Raw genomic sequence first — 19,401 nt, 5'->3', positions numbered from 1 at the left:
TGATATTGAATCACTGTATATGGTAGTAATCTTTGGCGTTTACTTAGAAAGCTCACTATTTTATTCATTTTTCATCCCCTTCCTTGTTTTATAAAGGACTTTTGGCGGCTTAAAGGTCATTAATTCCTGCACTGGTCGTATTTAGTTTCTGCCCAGTATGATAAAGTTAGTTTTAATTCATTTTCTCTTGCACTTCAGAGAGCTGGCTTATTTTGGGTCAGAATTGAATCTCAGCTTGGGAAACCTTTGCCAAATCTCTCAGATCCTCTGTTTTTTCATCTTTAGAAGGACCAAAAGGAATTAGATCTAATGTATCTAATGCCCTTTCCATTTTGAAATTCTACTAGTTTAATTTTTCCCCCAAAGAATACATGATTTTACTTAAACAGTGATAGGAACCAGTTTCTTTTTAATCCTCTTCTGAATTTTGTGTTTATGAACTTTATCCATAAATACAGATACTTAATGGCTAGGTATAATTTTCCATTTTCTGAGATGTTTCCCATATGACAGGTTACCGTGTTTCCCCGAAAATAAGACCTAGCCGGACCATCAGCTCTAATGCGTATTTTGGAGCAAAAATTAATATAAGACCCGGTCTTATTTTATTATAATCTTATTTTACTTATAATCTTATAGTAAAATAAGACCGGGTTTTGTATTAATTTTTGCTCCAAAAGACACGTTAGAGCTGATGGTCCGGCTAGGGCTTATTTTCGAGGACACACGGTAGAACTGTGAAAACATTTCAGACTGCGAAGATTAACCCATACATTGGAGAAGCCCTGTCTCTGTGGGCTGCTGGCGTCTCTCTTCTGAGAGGTCAACCTGCTTGCTCCTCAGGGCTGTTAACTTGTGTTCAAACGTCCTGGGACAGAGGCTTCTTTAGGACCTGAGGCTGAAAAACTTCTTGGCATCCCATTTGACATGGAGCACGTGTCTAGGTCGTGAGCTCCCCTCTCTGACCAGCAGTTGTCATTCGGGTCCTATGTCAGAGTTGGCCCAAATACTCAAGGCAGGGCAGGAGCCGGGAAACCTAAGCAACAGAAGCTCACTTCTAGGACAACCTAAACCATGTAGTTCATCATGCATGTGTACAACTAATGAGTCCTAACTTGGGAATCTGCAGTCCTATCCATTAAACTTCCACCTGAGTTTTCTAAGCTGTCTCCAGTTCATTTTTCCCGACACTGCGGTAAGGAGAGCGTGCCTCTTCTTATGACTGAAGAGAGAAAGTCTGCTCAACTGCATTCAGGTGTACCCCCTTCCCAGTGACTGGTGGTTTTTTAGCCTTTTCTGCTGCCATTTACAAGATGAGTCCTCACGACTCTTTTCCAAGATCTGTCTCTTTCTACCACACCGTGGTGGTCTGTTCACTGCTCAGTTTCTTCTCATAAGTTTCCCAAGGAAGAAGCAGTCGCACTGTGCCTTTTAGACCACCATTGTATCTCATCAAATTGGACTCTGGTGACCAAGGTGGAAGTTGCCCTTGGCAACCATGACAGCACCAGGAGGTTGATGAATAGGACTGAGAGTGATTGGTTTGGCATTTCTCTTGCAGTGGAACTAGACTGACAACCCATGGCTGTGCTGGGTCGATGATATTCCTAACACCGCATTTCAAGTGTATTGGAAATTGCTGAACATTTTGGGCAAAGGGAGGGAGGGGCACCACAGACCTCTCTTCCCTCTCAGGAGCCTGGTGACTTCTCTACAGGCAAACTAGTGTCAGTTGTGGGGGACAGGGAATCACACCACTTATCGAGGGTCTTATCAGCACATGTGGTGATTGCCATGATCCAATTTTCAGTTTCCCATTGACACAACAGACAGAAGGTGACAGAACTCCAATATAGCTCTTCCCTTGAGGCATCCAGAAGCTAGGTTGTGGAAACTAGGTGACACTGGTGGATAACTGCAGTAGGTCTTCAGCTTTGTGAATCATCTCCTTTCAAATGGAGCTAAATAAGTGCCCCCTAAATTGAAATATAGACAGTCTTACAAAAATGATCAGATGTGTCGTTACTCAAAGCTAGGCAAATGTAGACTAGGATTCAACCTCGTTTACATCAGGTTTTTATTTGGGAAGTGGAGCCTGCTGGAGAATGACCTTGCTTCTTACACGCTGTGCCTAAATGCCTCGGCGTCTGATAAATGGCAGCGATAAGCGGGCACCAGACATGCTCGACTCCAAGGGCTGGGAGTTGGGGAGGCCTCCGCCATCAGCCCCTTTGTCTGCCTGGGCAGGTGCAAAATGATAGATTTCCATAGATTGTATCCGCCATCCCCCATTCATCACTCATAGCATTTTCTCATACTTTGGATGTTCTCTGTTTCAAATCCATACAACTGACCCATTCACTAGAGGATGAATTGCAATTCTCTTTGTTGTATGACTGATGTTAACTATTTTTTGTTTTAATTAAAAACCATTCCACAGAGAGAAGCTGCTCACCCAACAGATGTCTCCATCTCCAAAACGGCCCTGTACTCCCGCCTCGGGCCTGCCGAGGTGGAGAAACCCGCCAGCCTTCTGTTCCAGCAGCCTGACTTGGACTCCGCACTGCAGATCGCCAGAGCAGAGGTGTTGTGTGGAGCGGGGGAAGGGAGGGTTGAGGAAGGCCAGCTCTGGTTGCCCTGGGAAAAGCTGCGCTTTCTGCCACGTGTAAATAAATATGTATGCCCACGTCCACCTTTAGCCACAGACTTCCTCTTCTGACTACTGTAGGCAGGGGTGGGTGGCAAACCATAGGTTTTGATCTTTCTAGACACGATTGTTTAACGAGCCTTTTTGGCCTTGTTTGACTTATAACAAAAAGTACACACCTTTTATTGCTCCCCAGTGGGCATTGTGAAAGTCTGATCTCTGGCTTATTTCTGTCTTGTGCTTGGGGAAATTCTCTGAATACTATTATTGTTTGGTGTAGGAAGCTTTAATTCCACATTTATTCAATGTCTCCTTGTTTCGGTCTATGAATTGCTCAGATCTGAATTCACTCATTTGGGGCTAACCTTTCTTTTTTTCTCCCTGATACTAGATCATAACCAAGGAGAGAGAGGTCTCAGAGTGGAAAGAGAAATATGAAGAAAGCCGGCGGGAAGTGATGGAAATGAGGTCAGTTGTGGTGCCTGGGCTTCTGGTACCCGTGGTTGGATAAAAGCTGTAACTGGCCCATGAAGAGTGTCTTCTATAGAAGGCTTTATTACCAAGGTTCCTATTTTCACAAGTGTTTTTAGTATATCACTATGATTAAAATATATGCATGAGTTAAATAATGCAACAAATATGTACAATGAAAACCAAATCTCCTTTCCACTCGGCCTCTGGTTCCATGTCCCTCAAGTAACTGCTGTGCACCATTTCTGCTGAATCCTTCCAAGAATTTTCCATTTCTGATGGGAAATGTGTGAATGTAGCAATATAGGCTCCTTTTATATGCAAAAGTGGAGAGTGGAAATGTTCATTATCTTGTAACTCTTTTAACTTAGCATGGACAGATTTTTATATATCTCCACTTTATTGTTAAACTATTGCTTAATAGTCCTTACATGGTTATAACATAATTAATTTTACCAGTCTTCGTGGATGAACATTTAGGTTGTCTCCCGAATTTCACTTGAACGGCTTGTTTTCATTTGCTGCATTTTTAATAGAAATATGATAGCTACTGCCTACCACATGCCAAGTGCTGTGCTTTTGGCCTAGAGGCACACAGTCTGTTTCGGTCCCTGGCCCTCAAAAGGGATTGTCGGCTCTGTTTGACAGCAGAAGGCTCAGAGAGGTTAGGTGACCTGCCCAAGGTTCTTGAGCTTCTAGCTAGAAGACCATGAATTTGAATTCACCTTTCTGACTCCAAAACCCAAACTCCTTCTGCTGTACCCAGCGACCTGCCTCCCTTGTTCTCACTTCTGATGTTCACTTTCCCCTTTATTTCCTTTCTCCATTTATCACCTTAGAAACTAAGAAACCATCTTTGGGGCTAGAATTTACCCTTTAGGATGTTCTTGAGCTTCTAGCTAGAAGACCATGAATTTGAATTCACCTTTCTGACTCCAAAACCCAAACTCCTTCTGCTGTACCCAGCGACCTGCCTCCCTTGTTTTCACTTCTGATGTCCACTTTCCCCTTTATTTCCTTTCTCCATTTATCACCTTAGAAACTAAGAAACCATCTTTGGGGCTAGAACTTACCCTTTAGGATGTGGTTTTTAAAGCTATAATGCAAGTGGCATTTTTAAAGCAACTTCTACCCATACCTTTGCCCTGACCATCCCGGCTTAGTTAGCTCTGTCCTTGCTCTAGATGCTACCAGGTCTGAGAACTGCTTGAGGGAGCAGGGCAGCAGCGGGGAACACAGTTCAACTTTTCACACCCCTGCTTTTCTGTAGCACAAGCTACATTGGCTCAAGTTTTCCAACTGCTAGACAAGGTGTGGTTTAGAGCACAGTCATTTTAACAAGGCAGAAGAGTTGGCGCTAGGATGACTATAATAGGCTTCATTTTTAAGTCGCAAAGTTTGGGAGTAGAGGAATGGATGAACTCTTTTTAAATAGTTGAAGAATTAGTACATGTATAATGCAATTAATTGCAATGGCTGGTGTTACCATATTATCAAAATCAATTGCATTTCTGGCCACCATGTTGAATCGCAAGCAAAAGAGGTAATCATAGCCCGTTTCCTATGTCAAGTAGTATCGTCCCAAAAATTCTCCTGTTGATTCCTTCTTTCTGCTGATGCTTTTTGTGATCTCTTCTGGAGGTTAATCTTAGTATGCTATGTCACATTTAAACCTAGGCATTATTTTTAAATCTACCTGTTTATTTGTTTGTTTGTTTGTTTAGATGAGGGGGTGAGCGAAGGAACAAGGTGGCTTTAATTTTTTGCCTGCACTGGAATGAAGCAGGGCATATTGGGAAGGCTGGAAGTTCTCCGAGTCCTTCTGCCTCCTGGGGAGAAGTTGTACCTGTGGGGGTACCAGGGAGTGCTGTATTAACTGGTATGGTAGGATTTCGAGTGTCACCAGCTGGCACAGTTGCGCTGGTGTTTGATGGCCCCAGGGCCTGCCCTGTCACCCTCTGAAGCCAGACCAGGTGTAAATTAGGTTCTGCTCCGTACCTGCTTCTGGTCCTGTCACATGACCCTGTGTCTGTCTTTCATCATCTGTACAAGGGGGCTAAGTCCCAGGGCCTTCAGGCAGTGAGCATAAGGGCTATGAACAAAGGCTCCAGAGTCCAATGTCTGGGTTTGAATCCTAGCCCTGCCACTTTGCACCCCTAGGACGCTAGAGAGGTTCCTGAATGACCCTGTGCCCCAATATACCCATCAGCAAATCTGGGGTCCATGAGGGCACCGCCTCTTGGTGTCATTGTGAGGATGAGATGAAAATACCACTCAGCTGAAGCAGCTTTAGGCTCCTGGTCTCCCAGTACTTCTGAGAGGACATGCCCCTTACCTGCTGTGGTCCAGACTGTGTCCACAGTAGTGATGGGTTCAGATGGGGCCACGGCTAAGATCCATCACCGCTTTCTGGTTCTGTGGTACGAGGAGGTGTTGTTTAATCACAGAAAACACAAAAGTGCGTCTGTGTTGGATTCAGAAAGAACCTGAGTGGGCTTATGTCCTGGTCATCTTTCTTGTCAGTTTGCCCTGGGGTGAGGTGCTGACCTGGGGGCCATAGTCAGGAAGCCAGGGACAGACACACCCAGCATCTGCGGGGCCTTTAGACTTTGCAGAATGTGCTCTGATTCTTTTATCCCTTTTAACTTATTTAATTTTCCCCACAGCCCTGAAAGGCAGTCTAGGGTCATTCTCTCTGTACTGGGGAGTAAGCTGATCTGTCCGAGTCCATGACCAACTAACTGTCCAAGTCACACAGCTAGGAGAAGCAGGGTTATCTGTAATCAGGGGCCTGGAGCTGCTGGTGGTTAGTTGCTCTTGGTTCTCTTGTGGAAAATAATTATTGGATAACATAGGTGAACCCCACCCCCCCCCAAGTCTTTTTCAAGAGGTTCCTTCCAGAAGGTTGACTTGGGAGGAAGGGCTTCTTCACTCTGGGTCCTTACGCTGGGAGGCAACAGTGAGGCAGTCTTGCAAGCAGGGGATCTTAGTGCTTTTGTGCAGCTGTTGTTTATTGAGGCTACCCAAGAAGTGCTACTCTCTCTTCTCCCTGATCCTCACCCCCACCAAACACAGGTGACTAAGAAGTGACCCTGGGCCTAGAGGAACTTCCTCACATACACTGTGATGCCAGATGAATGAGATGTTTTAGAAGAAGATTCAAATATTATAAAATGTTATGGAGTCCCAAGGAGAAATCCAGGAAGGCTTCCTGGAGAAGATAACATTTGACTTGGACATTGATAAACAGATAGACTATGAGAGGTGGAAATAGACAAGGGAAGTGAACAACATGGGCAAGGGCATGGAAGTGAGAAAGCTCAGAGCAAACAAGAAATCGTGTGTTCTCATTGAACCATTTTGTTTATGAGGTGGCATGGAAGGAGGTAAGATTGATGAGGGGGACCAGGCCCAGCTTGCAGAAGGCTTCTATTGTCAGGATGCTTTGGACTTAATTGTTTTTTCTTCGTGGGCACTGGGGAGACATTGAAGGTTTTGCACAGAGAGTGGTGTGTTCAGTCGTGACTAGGAAAATGAACCTATTTGGGTGTGCAAGGAGAAGGCTGAGGTTAGGGGTAGCCCTAGAAGTGAGAGTCAGCTGTGACAAGTAAGACTTGTCCTCTCGAACATTGCTCAGGCTGTTGGAGTGCACAGCACGTGGGCCATGTGTGAAATGAAAAACTGTTCCGTTGTCATAGTTCCAACATGTTTTCACTTCTTTTACAGGAAAATAGTGGCCGAGTATGAGAAGACCATCGCTCAGATGATAGGTGGGTGTCCTGCCTGGCCTGCCCTGAGGTTTCTAAACTATGGGGAGAGCTCTGAAGATAGAGACTCAGAGCATGCTCCTCTCAGACTCGTCTTAGAGCATGAGGTCCTTCAGGGGGGGACCCAGACATCCCAGAACATGGCTTTGCCCCAAGGTAGAGAGCCTGGGGACTTCCTGGAAACACCTGCTGGAATGTCCCTCAGTGTTATTCGTGCCTGTGGGAGACCATGGCATTCACCTCAGTGACCATATCATTTGTCCCAGCAAGGACTGCCCACCTCCTGGGGAAAGAGATTTGGGTTGGTTCCTGGGATGTTTGCTCATGGGAGAGACTAGGGATCAAATCCCTAAAGCAGTTTAGACTCAGGTGGCAAAATGCCCCACTCTGCCTTTACACAGGGACTAGGACAAGGACAGAGCATGTGACAGTCCAGCCGCCCGCCCCCTGCTTCCTCCAGTGATGTGGCAGACCCTGTTAGCTACTCACAAGGCTTTCTCGCTCAAGCTGGGTACTGCCTCAGAATCCTCTTCACACAGTATCCTGGCAGCGAGTACTGAGGGTTGCCTTGGCTTGCGATAAAACAAGGCCTCAAGCTACGAGTTATACACACTTGGGTCTTTTTTTTTTTTTTTTAATAATGAGAAAAGATCTGTGGAGGTTCCAAGGTCAAATTTCTACACTAATGATTATTCAAAACTGCTGTGATGACTCTGGGGGTGGATTTTTTGTTTGTTTATCTGTTTGTTTATTTATTTGTTTGCTTAGGTCCATGATACCAGTTTTTAAAAACTCTTTTATTCCTAAGGACATACGTGGTAAAGACCCCAGTTCTCTGCACCCCCCAGTTTCTGTGTCCCAGTCCAACACTGCCCGCAGATGACCCCTCTCTCTCAGACGTTTCGATGTGTGTCGTACCATCCCTCTAGCTTCTCCCAGGATGAATCTGGGAGCAGCCTCGGGAATGGCAAAGAGGCTGACAGTCAAGTGCTAGCCGTCCAAAGGAACTGTAATTCTGACTGAGTGTAATAAAGGCCATTTCTCCCAGAGCTCAGGGGAAAACCCATTCGGGTGTTGCTGAGGATCAGCCTCACGGTGTCTGCTTTCTGTCACATGAGACCTCGTTATTAAATTGGTGTAAGAGTACATGAATGCATATAGATGAGATAAAAACAGAACCCTTGGACTGGAAAGTGCTGCTGAAAGTGGCCGGGCTGAGGGATTTCTGCCTTCCAGTATGTAGTGTTTGGCAAGCTGAGCGCACCCTTCTGGCCTCCTGGAGTCTCGGGATGGGACAATGCCACTCACACCTACAGTGGCTCATCTGGAAACATCCCTCTGTGTCTCAGAATCATACATGTTTATTTTTGCTCTTGGTGATGACGGCTAGGCCAATGTTGAAATGGGGGGTTAAAGACTGGGAGCCTTGGCCCCTGAGCCATCTTTTGGCCCAGAGCCATTTTTATTGCTTGGCTGGCAATCTTGATAGAAGACATTCCCTCTTGAAAACTGGGAATAAGAATCTCTCTCGTGGTGTAAGTGGCCTGTCCTGAGGTGACAGAAAGATTATTCAACTGTGAGGCTTTCCTTGCCGCATATTAGCAGGTGAGAGTAGTTAGAACAGCAGTGTCCATTCTAGACGATCTGAGCAGTGTGTGAAACCGTGACTCCAGCGGTTATGTTGCACACGCCCACCCCGTTACCCAGTACCCCCTCTTCCCCCTAACCTCACCCAGGGGAGGTAGTATTTGGCCTGAGGGTCCCTCTCTTGAAGAACGGTAACCTTGCCCCTTTTGCGTATTTTCGTTTGGGGGTTGTTTGGGGGGCTCACAGTTGGCTCCATGAGACCCGTCCAGTGTCATTCGGTATTGTCTCACTGTGTGTCCCTTCCTCGTTCCCCATCCTCACTCATCCATTTCCCATTCTCTTCATCATCCACTTTTCCAGACCTGTGTGCATAAGTATGGGGTACGTCTCTGGCTGTCCTCTGTCCATCAGACTGCATGTCATTGCTCAGGGCCACCACAGATGTCAAGGTCCTCGTGTCCTTGATGAAGACTGAGGGCTGAGGGCTCAGGCATGGCCGGGCCTCGGGCCTCCCTGTGGTTGTGGGTGGGATGTGCCTTCTCTTTGGGCAGGCCATGAGTGTCTCCATATGTGGAAGAAACACATCCACATGTCTCATCTGGATTCCATATTTTCTTCTTGTTTGTGCTCACCTAACCAGCATTCCTCATGGAAGGGGAAACTCAGGCCCAGAGAGCTCGGCCAGTCAGGACCAAAGTGAATATAATAGCTAAAACCAGTTACCATCTACCTACACCAGCCCTTCCTGGCTCCAGCCTGGCTCTGTGGCTTCAGTTGAACCATCACAAATGCTCCAACGTGACATCTGTCCTGCCGTCATTGTGCATTCTCGTCACGTGTTCCTAAAGAGAATGGTTTAAGTTCAAACACTGAATTTTAGAATTCAGAATAGAAACAAACTTCTGTGCTTTCTGCCTTGCAGGTTGTTGCAATTGATTTTTTTTTTTCCGGCTTTTCCTAACAACTGCCTGATTATCTGTTTTGCTTCCATTTTCTGTTGCTTCTTGCCCTTTGCTTGCAAAACAAACAGGCAAGCCTGGTAAGTAAATGCTTTTCACCTAATTTGACACCTGCCCATTGCAACCCTTGTTTGTTTTGTTTGTTTGCTTTTCTATTTTTGTTACTTTTGCTTTTGTGTATTGGCTGCATTCCCACATGGTTTAATAATGTTTTGTTTGCCAGAAAATCTCCAGGAAGATCGTTTTGTTGTTGAGTCTGGAGCTTCTTGGGTTTGGGGCTGATTTCCTGGTTTGAAGAACTGAACTGCATTTGTAATTTACAAAAAGATTTGTGAAGCATTCTCCCCTCCTCAGTCTCCTGGGAGCTGGGAAATTCCATTTTGACAGGGGTTATGTGGGGAGGAAAGGAAACCTGAGGCAGACCGAGTCTCAGATCCAGGAAATCAGATGGACTCTGTTTGATAAATGGCTCCTTTACAAGTCAAGTGAAATGTATATGTAGCCTCAAACCAGCCTGGAATGTGCATTGTACAGCGTGCTGAGAACTGAGGAAGCAGCTAGAATTCAAAGAATGAAAAGCATCTGGTTCCTGGCGAAATGCTGAAACGCCCTTTCTTTTAGGAGTCTGCATGTCGTGAGCAGATTGCTGGCAGTTCTTTGCTCGCTGTATGTTAAGCTCTCCCTTCGTGGGTCACTGCAATGTGACATCACGCCATTTTGGGGGTGCCAGTAATGCTGTTGGCAGGTCACAGACCTGGGTTCTTACTGTGTGCTGAAGACTTTATATACATTTTAATCTTCCCCAAAAGACTGTGAAAGAAATAGTGTGATTCCCTGTTTCAGGCGGGGAGGCTGAGACAGGTTATCAACCCTGCTGCAGCACACACAGCTGGCAGACCCCGGAGCCAGGGCTCAAGTTGAGCACTCGGACTCTGGCTCTGGGTTCTTCACCTCTGCCCTGGTGGTGGGAGCTCTGAGAGGCAGGGTTGGGGGTACAGCCGGCAGCTTCTAGGCCTGTGTTTTCCAAGAGTGCTCCCTGGACCAGCTGCTTCAGCATTGCTGTGGAACCCATCACAGGTGCAAATTCTCAGCCCCACCCCACACCTGAATCGGGACCCACTGGGGTGCAGCTGTCCATGTTTGAACAAACCCCTGTTGATATGGTTGCACGCTTACATGAAAGGACCCTTTATTTAGGACTTTTTTTTTTTTTTTTGGACTTTTGAGCAAGTTGATATCTGGAGCTAAAACCAAGATGTGGCCCCCAATTCTACACTCTTCCCTCTACACCAAATATGCCTAACTTCGGGATATAGCAAAAAGTCAATCCTGCTAAGGGGAAAGAACCCAAAGAGATATGAGCCCCTTTTGAGGGAGTTGCTTCCGTCTAGGTCTGTTACTCAAAAGCCCGTGCAGAGATGTGGTTATGAACATGGCGTTGGGTTTGGGTCCTGCTCTGCCACTTCCTTAGTGGACAAGTGAGAGCTTCTCAAACCCCATTTGCCTTCTATGAAATGGAAATTAGAAACAGCCTGCCCTGGGTTGGGAGGTGCCCCTCATTCATCCTTTGCAGGACGTGTGTTGAGGCGTCCTGTGAGTCAGGCACTGTCATAGGCCCTGGGACAGAGCCGTGGACAGAACCGACTCAGGACCCTGCCCTTGTGGAGCGTGCGTTCTGTGGGAGATGGGCCAGCAACAGACACGTGCATGTGCACATACATACATATGTCTGATATAAGGATAAGGAGTGGCCGCTGGTGGGAAGAGAATAAAGGACTAGGGAATAAAGTACAGAGGAGACATTTCCCAAGGTGCTCAGGGAAGCTGCCTCTGGGGAGGTGACGGGATCAGAAACCTGAGTGAGCTGGGAGCCATGGCAGCTCTGGGGCCCCTATTCTGGGCAGAAGCCATGGCAGTACTGAGCCCTGGGCGTGGAGGCCATTGTGACTGGAGCAAAGACTGCAGGGGCAGAGGCAGAGGAGTGGGGAGCGGGGCAGAGCCAGGGCAGGGGAGGCCCCTGGGGGGAGCTGAGCAGGAGTGAGGTGACCGGTTTTGGCTTCTGAAAGCTCAGTCTGGCTGCTGCGTGCTGGCTTGGGAGCATTAAATGAACAGCACGGCACCTGACATGAGGAAGAGCTCAGCACGAACAACTGCTGTGTTAAACAGCTGTTGTCATTTCTAGATTCTGTCCTTCCTCAGGCAGGCCCCTCCCAGGGGAACTGGGGCCGACAAAGGGACAGGTCTACGGAGCTCTTTACACTGGGAGCTCTGAGCAGGAGCTCCTCTCTGCTGTCACCAAAGCCCCCGACAGGTCACAACAAATGGTTCCTCACCCACCTGGACCAGTGTGGCTCCATCCGCACACAAAAGACAGCGCCGTGCAGGCGAGCAGCTGGCTTATGCAGTGTGGTCAGAGAAAGCCTTTCCCATAAAATGCAGCCTTTCCCTCAAATGCTTGGGCAGACTATTAGCTGGGGATGGTCCCGAGATGTGGAGTTAGGGACAGAGCCGTCCCTTTTGCCAGCATCAGCCACTCTGAAATCGGCCAGAGGTTAAATCTTTTGCACATAACAGAAACTCCAACAGAAATAGCTGTTTTTCTCAGCGTTAAGACACCTGCTCTATCAAGAAAATATCCATTTCTGTCTGTGTAAAGCAGAATTTCAGGGGCAATGGTTATGTGGGCTTTGGGTTCATGGGATATTTTAAGGATGAAGAAACCTTTTTTTTGTCCAATGACCATCTTTTTATTGTGATGACACTTGGGAAGGCCAGCCCCTCCCATCTCATACTACAGGACCTTTTAATCTTGCCCAACACAAAATTCAGGAGTGCTGGTTCCTTTTTTTTAACCTATGGATCTATCTGCCATTAACAACCAGATAGAACCACTAGAGTCTTCAGTGTCGATTTTTATGGGGCTGCATTGCTCAGGTCAAAGAATAGTGGCTAACGTCCCTCCATTTAATACTGCACAGGCCCAGGTCTGAGATGCAGGGCCGTGGGGCTTATTCCCTGAGGGGCAGTCCAGATGGGCTTCGGGGAGGGTCTCCCAAGTCTGGGATGCCTCCTGGTTAGGCTGAAGCCTTGCTGGGCCCTAGAGACCAGGCTCGGGCGCCATGCCTCCATGGTTTTATTCCTTTCTCTCCTGCCAGAGGATGAACAGAGGGAGAAGTCAGTCTCCCACCAAACGGTCCAGCAGCTGGTCCTGGAGAAGGAGCAAGCCCTGGCTGACCTGAATTCCGTGGAGAAATCTCTGGCCGATCTCTTCAGGAGATACGAGAAGATGAAGGAGGTCCTGGAAGGCTTCCGCAAGGTGTGTTTGTGCTCGGGGGACGTGTAGGGTGGGAGAAGGTGGACCAGGTGGGCTAAGATTGTGGGGCTCCTGGAAGACCGTCCTCGCAGGCTCGGGAGTCAGACTTAGCCATCTGAGGTCACACCTTCATCAGAGAGTTTTTGGGGTTCTCAGCACTCCTTGGCATTTCTTCTGTGGGCTCGACCCCTGTCCTCTGTCGTGTCAGAATGAAGAGGTGCTGAAGAAATGTGCACAGGAGTACCTGTCCCGAGTGAAGAAGGAGGAGCAGAGGTACCAGGCCCTGAAGGTGCATGCAGAGGAGAAGCTGGACAGGTAATGCGGCCGGGGCTGCTTCCAAGGCAGGACGGGAGTTCCAATGGCCCCCCTGACATTGGCCTGGAGAGGGTGGATAATTTTTTCAGTACAATTCAGTGTCATTTGTGATGAGTGCACTCTTCAATTTAACATGCATTTTATACGTGAAGGATGCATGTTGTCATTTCCAAAACACCCACTCAAAGTACCCTGGCCTCATGAGTATGGGGGTTCGGGATGGGGGTTCTCATGGGCACCTGTGCTGGACCTTCGTTGTTGGGAGCTGGAGCCAGACGGTTTCCTCTGCCCAGAGTTGGGGAGGCAGGTGGGAGGCGTCTACAGAGAAGGGTGATAATTTCTGAATCCTTTGCTCACCCCATTCCTGCAGGGCCAATGCTGAGATAGCCCAGGTCCGGGGCAAGGCCCAGCAGGAGCAGGCTGCCTACCAGGCCAGCCTGCGGAAGGAGCAGCTGCGAGTGGACGCTTTGGAAAGAACGCTGGAGCAGAAGGTAACAGGTCCAGGGTGCTGGCCTCCAGGCAGGCAGGGCTGGCCAAACCCTCAGAGAAACTGAGGCTGGGCTTCTACCACAGCTCCCTGGACAAAGCCCGCACAGCAGCAGCTCTCCCAGGACAAGGCGATGCTTCGTGACATAGCTGCGCTCTCCCTCTGGAAGAGCCAGCTTAACGCCAGCCCTGAGACCGGCCTCCTTTGTGCCTTTCCTGGAATAGCTGATACATGGGTATTTGTTGCCCTTTTTCATTCCTTGTCAACATTCATGTATTTGTCAAATATTTGTTAAGCACCTACAGTGTGCCAGGTATAGTTCTTTAACCACTGCAGCCAGTATGCTTATCGATGAGTGGATGGTTCCCACCAGGTACCCACAGCGGGTAGACAGTGGGTACATGCAGAGACAGCTGCCTGGTGTAGAACATGGGCTGTGTCTTCTTTCTGTGGATGGGGGAGGGTCCTCCCGAAGTCCCTCAGCTTGTCCCCAAGTTTCCTGATTTCCAAGCTAGCGCTTGGTCTACTGTATACACCATCTCCCTCAGTGTCTGAATGACAAGCCCCTTTTGCCCAGGAGTGCCATATGAGTCTGAGTCTGGGTGACTGGGGGCCAGGCAGGTTTCCTCCCTGGGTGTGTTCCCAGACGTGCAGCCCGATTCCCACTGATTTTTCTGAGTCTTAGGATTTCCCAGGATGGTCATCAGAGAGCCCAGTGGCCTGGGCTCGCAGCACTTAGCATGCACGGGGGCCTTGATGGGCAGTGGTGGGGGGGTCCTTTGTAGGCAGGTAACATCAGGACTCCATCACGTGTCCCAAATGGCCTCTGCTCATCTGGAAGCACCCAGCTGGCCTCAGGTGGGACCCCTCCTGTGCTCACACCCAGCCAGGGCCCAGTGGGGCTGACGGGGGTCCCAGGGGTATCGGGGCCAAGGAAAACTAATTTCTGCAGTGGCAGGTACTGCCTCTCCCTTCACCTCTGTGATGTCAGGAAAGAGCCTTGGGACGCAGGAGACTTGGGTCCTCGTCCCACCCTGCTGTCTAGGATGGCCCTGGGCAAGCCTTGCCCTTCACTTCAGTTTCTAGGTTTGCAATGTGGGGGGGATTAAACCAGAAGATCTAGAAGATTCCTTCTAGCCCTGAGAATTACATGGCTCCAGTACCTGAATGAATTTCCCTGAGGTCCAAGTCTAGTTGCGACTCCGCCCCCAGGTGACTTTCCCACGGTACGTGCCTGGTTGTCCAGAATTCAAACAACTAGAAACTCAACGCTGCCAGGCCGTTTTCATGCTTTACCTTTTCCTCTGGGGATGAACACGACAAAAGGGAAGATGAATCGTAGAGAATTGTATTTTTACCAAAGAAAGAGCCTGGACTGTGCTGTATGTGTTCAGCCACCTGTAATTCCGAGGCTCTGACCATTGAACACAGCAGCAACCGCAGAGACAAGCGACGCGGTCAGAACCGTCAGATACCAACCCTTGCTCGTTTGCCCTGTACTTACTGAGCACCACTGCAGTTTTAGTGTTGAGTGGGTGTTTATTTTTATCCTTTGCATGTTGACAATCCATGATAACATATTCAGTGACTCTTGAAAAGCAGAATAGTTTTTTCAAATTGAAGACCACATTCCCCAGTCATTTTGGGTCTGAAGGCAGTTGTGTGTGTGTCAGATGTTTCTAGCCGAGAAACGTAGCAATATGATTGAGATCATTTCCTCCTATTTCCGTCAAGATTGAATGGTATTTAAATTGCATCACACTGGTGCAATTTAGGTAAATAGAGGTAAAGCGTGAACCAGGATAGATATTTTCAAGGCACCTACACTGTTCAGACTGTTACAGTTGCAAAATGAATGTGATGCTAAGTTTTTTGGCGAACTAAAAGACAAGGAAGAAATTGGATCGCGCAGTGTCGGATGACAAAAAAGGTACGAACATATCCGGAAACGTAACTTTGTCCTAAAAGAAACCTCAGGAGGCATGAGTTAATCATGCGAGTTCTTCCCTGAAGAACTCTAAGTGGTATAAAGGGGATAGTCTCTGTTTTGAAAAGATTCAGAAGCATGATTTCCCCCTGAGCAGTTTGTATGTGAAGGCGTTGGGCATTTCACCCAGTCAGGACTCCGTAAAGGTTTTTGCCCCAGGAGCTGAGCTCTGTGATGGGGCACTTCGGTAGGTGGTGGGCTGGTGGTGCCAAGATGGAGTGAGAAGAACCTCCAGGAATCGATAACTGGTGGGTCTGCTAGTGCCTCTCAGCCATCAGTCACTACACGTGATGTTTAATAAGTAAAATAGCAAAGCTGTGTAGGAGCCAGACTTGCCACATCTGACCAGCACGACGCTTTATCTCTCCTCACTGAACAGTGGGGATGATGTGGCTTCCATTAAGGGGCTAAGGTAAGAACCGGAGGAAGCCGCAGTGCCGGGCTATGTTTAGCATGGTGACCGGCACTCGGCCCGTGGTGCTCCCAGTGGTGCTGATTCCACGCAGAGCCCCAGCCTCTCACGGGCATTTCAGTGCCTCTCAATTGAGCCTCAGACCTCAGAGCCGTAAACTCTAGACAGGAGGCAGGCTGACATGATGTTCCTGGCGGGCTGTCTCCCGGCAGTGGGGGACAGGGGGCCGGTGGCAGGACTGCAGCGAAGACTGAAATTCTCCTACCCTAAGGCCCGCTTCTTCCCAGGCACTGCCACAATGACGCGTGGCAGCAGGAGCCCAACCTGGAAGCACAGGACACCTGACAGGCAGGAACATGTCTTAGGAAGTTCCTTATTTCCCAGGAGGGGCCTCAGTACAGACTTGTAGTTAAGGTTCACCTTCCACGGGGACCTGGAGGAAAAGCTGGCTGCAGAATGTTCCCAGAACACTGGAAAGACCAACCCCCTTAGAGAGGGCCATTCCGGGTTGGCTGTTAAGCCAGATGAACAGCCTGCCCGTCCGAGAACAAAGCCGCCACCTGCCAGCGCCAAGATGGAGGCGTCGTCCTGTAACATCCCTGCTCGTAGGGAATGGATAGTTTCTATCATCAGATCATCGGTGCGAGGTGAACGTGAAGCTGGTTGCCCTTGATGCGGCTTCAGAGGACAGGCAGGGCGTGGCGTGAGGGATACCTGCTGCCGTCAGCATCTGCCCCCACTTCTCCCCACGACCCCTTGGATCACAGCGGTCATTTGGCATCCTCGGGAATAATGCCAGTGATCCACATTCAATTGCTGAACCCCTCCTGCTGGCATTTCTCAAAAGAGCCGCCAACAGCTCACCCCAGCCCATCCTTTTGTGTCTGCATCCTTCAAAGGCAAATAAAGGGAAGACAACCAATACTAATTAGGCCTTTGTTGTGTGCTGAGGAACTTTACATTTCTGACCTCATTTAATTCTCAGAGACCGATGTCGTCATCCACATTTTAGAGCTAAGGAAACCAAGGCTCAGAGAGGTTATGTCACACAGCTAGAGCTAGGACGGATATAAATTGTTTGGCTCCAACTCATTTCTCGGGGACCAAGAGGCAGAGAACTCCATGCCCCTAAAAATCCAATGGCCATTCTGATTGGCTTGATTTCAAACAACCAAGAGATTTCAGCAGCCTCTTTTTTTTGTTTGTTTTCACTTGCAGAACAAAGAGATAGAAGAACTCACCAAGATTTGTGATGAACTGATTGCCAAAATGGGGAAAAGCTAACTCTGAACCAAATGTGTGGTCTTGACCATTGCGTGCAATATGACCGTCGGCACACTGCTGTCCTTCCAATTCCATGGGCAGGTTCTGTTTTCACTTTTTCGTATGCACTACTGTATTTCCTTTCTACATAACGTTGATTTGATTGTATGCAGTACTAAGGAGACTATCAGAATTTCTTGCTATTGGTTTGCATTTTTCCTAGTATAATTCATAGCAAGTTGACCTCAGAGTTCCTGTATCAGGGAGATTGTCTGATTCTCTAATAAAAGACAAATCGCTGACCTTGGCCTTGCCCTTTGTATATGAGTTCCCAGGGTGAGCGGCTTCTGGATTTTATATGAACATGTCCAGCTTGCACAGGGACTCTTGCCTTAAGGACTGTAAACTTGATCTGCATTTGCTGATTTGTTTTAAAAAAAGAAAATGCATGTTTCAAATAAAATTCTCTATTGTAAATAAATTTTTTTCTTTGGATCTTGGCAATAAGTGTGGCTATGATTTATTTTCTGGGAAGCGTCGAGTCTTTTCTCCCCTTTGCTAAATCCGATCAGATTCGGCCTTTTACTCTCCCCTGTCTGGGCTTATTTCTTTGTCCATAGATTTAAATAACATCTTCGTTGCCTTCGCTGCGTTTGTAAGTAGAAACTGATGAGAAATATTGATTTGCCACTTAAATAATTCAGCGAATGTATTGAATTAGCTTGGATTTTGTTTTTACAAAGCATCTTTGACTTTTAGGGGCAAAAATCTATGTACCTTTCTTGGCTCAAGGAATTAGTAGGCTGGCACTGTTCTGTTCCACGTGGATCACATCCACCCTGCCACGTTCCCCTCTAAGGGAATAGGAAAGCGTGAGCAATTACCAGTGGGAGCCTGGTAATTAGGACACTTTGGAGATTAAACTAGGGATATGTGCCTGCCATTAAATTCTTTAATTGCCCCTGATTTCTCAGGGACCCCAGGTTGAAGGGTGGGTAGTGATGGGAGGGAAGAAGTGGAAAGGTGTCTTTGTTTCCCAGAACTGCCATGACACATTGCCACAAACTTACCAGCTCAAGCGACATAAATGTATCTTCTCACACTTCCCCTCAGGCCCATCCAGCCCCAGCTGCTCATGCTTCTCTGGGCCCTACGCCTCCACCCTCATCCCGCTTTGTCTCCTCCACTCACTGTGTATAAAGCCACATACACTTGTAAACCTTCACCCGTGTGATGGCTGCTAGGACTACTTAAGTTCTTTTGCTTTGCTAAGTGAGTGAGAAGAGCACAGAAAGCCAGCACCTGACCCCTCACGCAGAACTCCCCCTGGCAGCCCACATATGACCTTGGAGATTCTCAGCGTCTCTTAGGACCTTGGGTTTGACAAGTCAGTTGACATCTTGAGCTTCTAACTTTTTTTTCCCCCCTTGGCTCAGCAATTCCTTGGGGCTCTCAAGTTAAAGGTGGCTTTCTTGAGATACTAGGGCTACCTCATGAAAGAGTAGGCAAGGCAGGGAGGGAGACGGAAGAGAGTGACGGTCCCTGATGACTGAAGGGCACCTCCGGGGAGATTTTTTCTTTCAAGTTTGGGGCTCAGCCCATTAGGTGGAAGATCTGAAGGGCCGAAGCCAAGTCCATCAAAGTCCTGCGAGGACACCTCTATTCCAGGCTCCTGACTCTGGGAGAGAAGACATCAGTGCTCTGCATGGGGCAGGCAAAGGAGGTGTCAGGGCTGGAGTGAGGGCTGCCCGCTCTCCGCCCGTGCCCCTCTCATGCCCCTCTCGCTTAATCGTTGGCCCTGGTAGGATACTGAGGTTTCTTAGCAAAGCCTCTGCTTCCCAGGGCATGCCACTTGAAAAAATGAACAAGGCGGGGTGGGTGTTCTGATGGGGCAGGGTTGAGGTGTGTGCACATAAGGCATGCTGGCAGGTGAAGGTATTTTACCTTTGCACATCCCCCAGGGCTCCCTCGGGGTTAGCTCTCTAGTTCACTTTAGCCTTGAAACAATCTGGTGAATGGGAACTGCTTTTATTTCTATTTTACAAGAAGGAAATGGAGGCTCAAAGAAGTTAAAAACCTGGGGACTTGACTAAGTCACTCAGCCGGGATTGGATCCCAGGTCTTCATTGATGGCAAGGTCCTTTGCATTCCCCAGGCTGGCAGTTTTCTTAAAGGAAGTCCAAGCAGTAAGTA

General features: G+C 48.1%; 1 protein-coding gene across 10 annotated transcripts in view; it reads left to right on the top strand.

Annotated features, from left to right (window-relative positions):
- The window catches only part of TACC2 (transforming acidic coiled-coil containing protein 2), a 184,901-nt gene extending 167,191 nt beyond the window's left edge, over positions 1–17,710 (top strand). For all 10 annotated transcript variants that reach the window (XM_081073623.1, XM_081073625.1, XM_081073624.1 and 7 more), the window contains 7 exons: positions 2,441–2,584; positions 3,039–3,115; positions 6,845–6,888; positions 12,587–12,747; positions 12,953–13,059; positions 13,430–13,550; positions 17,164–17,710. In XM_081073623.1, coding sequence (XP_080929749.1) covers positions 2,441–2,584; positions 3,039–3,115; positions 6,845–6,888; positions 12,587–12,747; positions 12,953–13,059; positions 13,430–13,550; positions 17,164–17,229 — 720 coding nt within the window. In that variant the 3' untranslated portion in view covers positions 17,230–17,710. The remainder of the gene's footprint in view (positions 1–2,440; positions 2,585–3,038; positions 3,116–6,844; positions 6,889–12,586; positions 12,748–12,952; positions 13,060–13,429; positions 13,551–17,163) is intronic.
- The last annotated feature ends 1,691 nt before the right edge of the window (positions 17,711–19,401 follow it).

The sequence above is a fragment of the Rhinolophus hipposideros genome (assembly GCF_964194185.1).
Source record: "Rhinolophus hipposideros genome assembly, chromosome: 15".
Taxonomy (NCBI): Eukaryota; Metazoa; Chordata; class Mammalia; order Chiroptera; family Rhinolophidae; genus Rhinolophus; species Rhinolophus hipposideros.
Note: the sequence above shows the minus strand (reverse complement) of the source record. Positions and strands in the feature narration are given on the sequence as shown.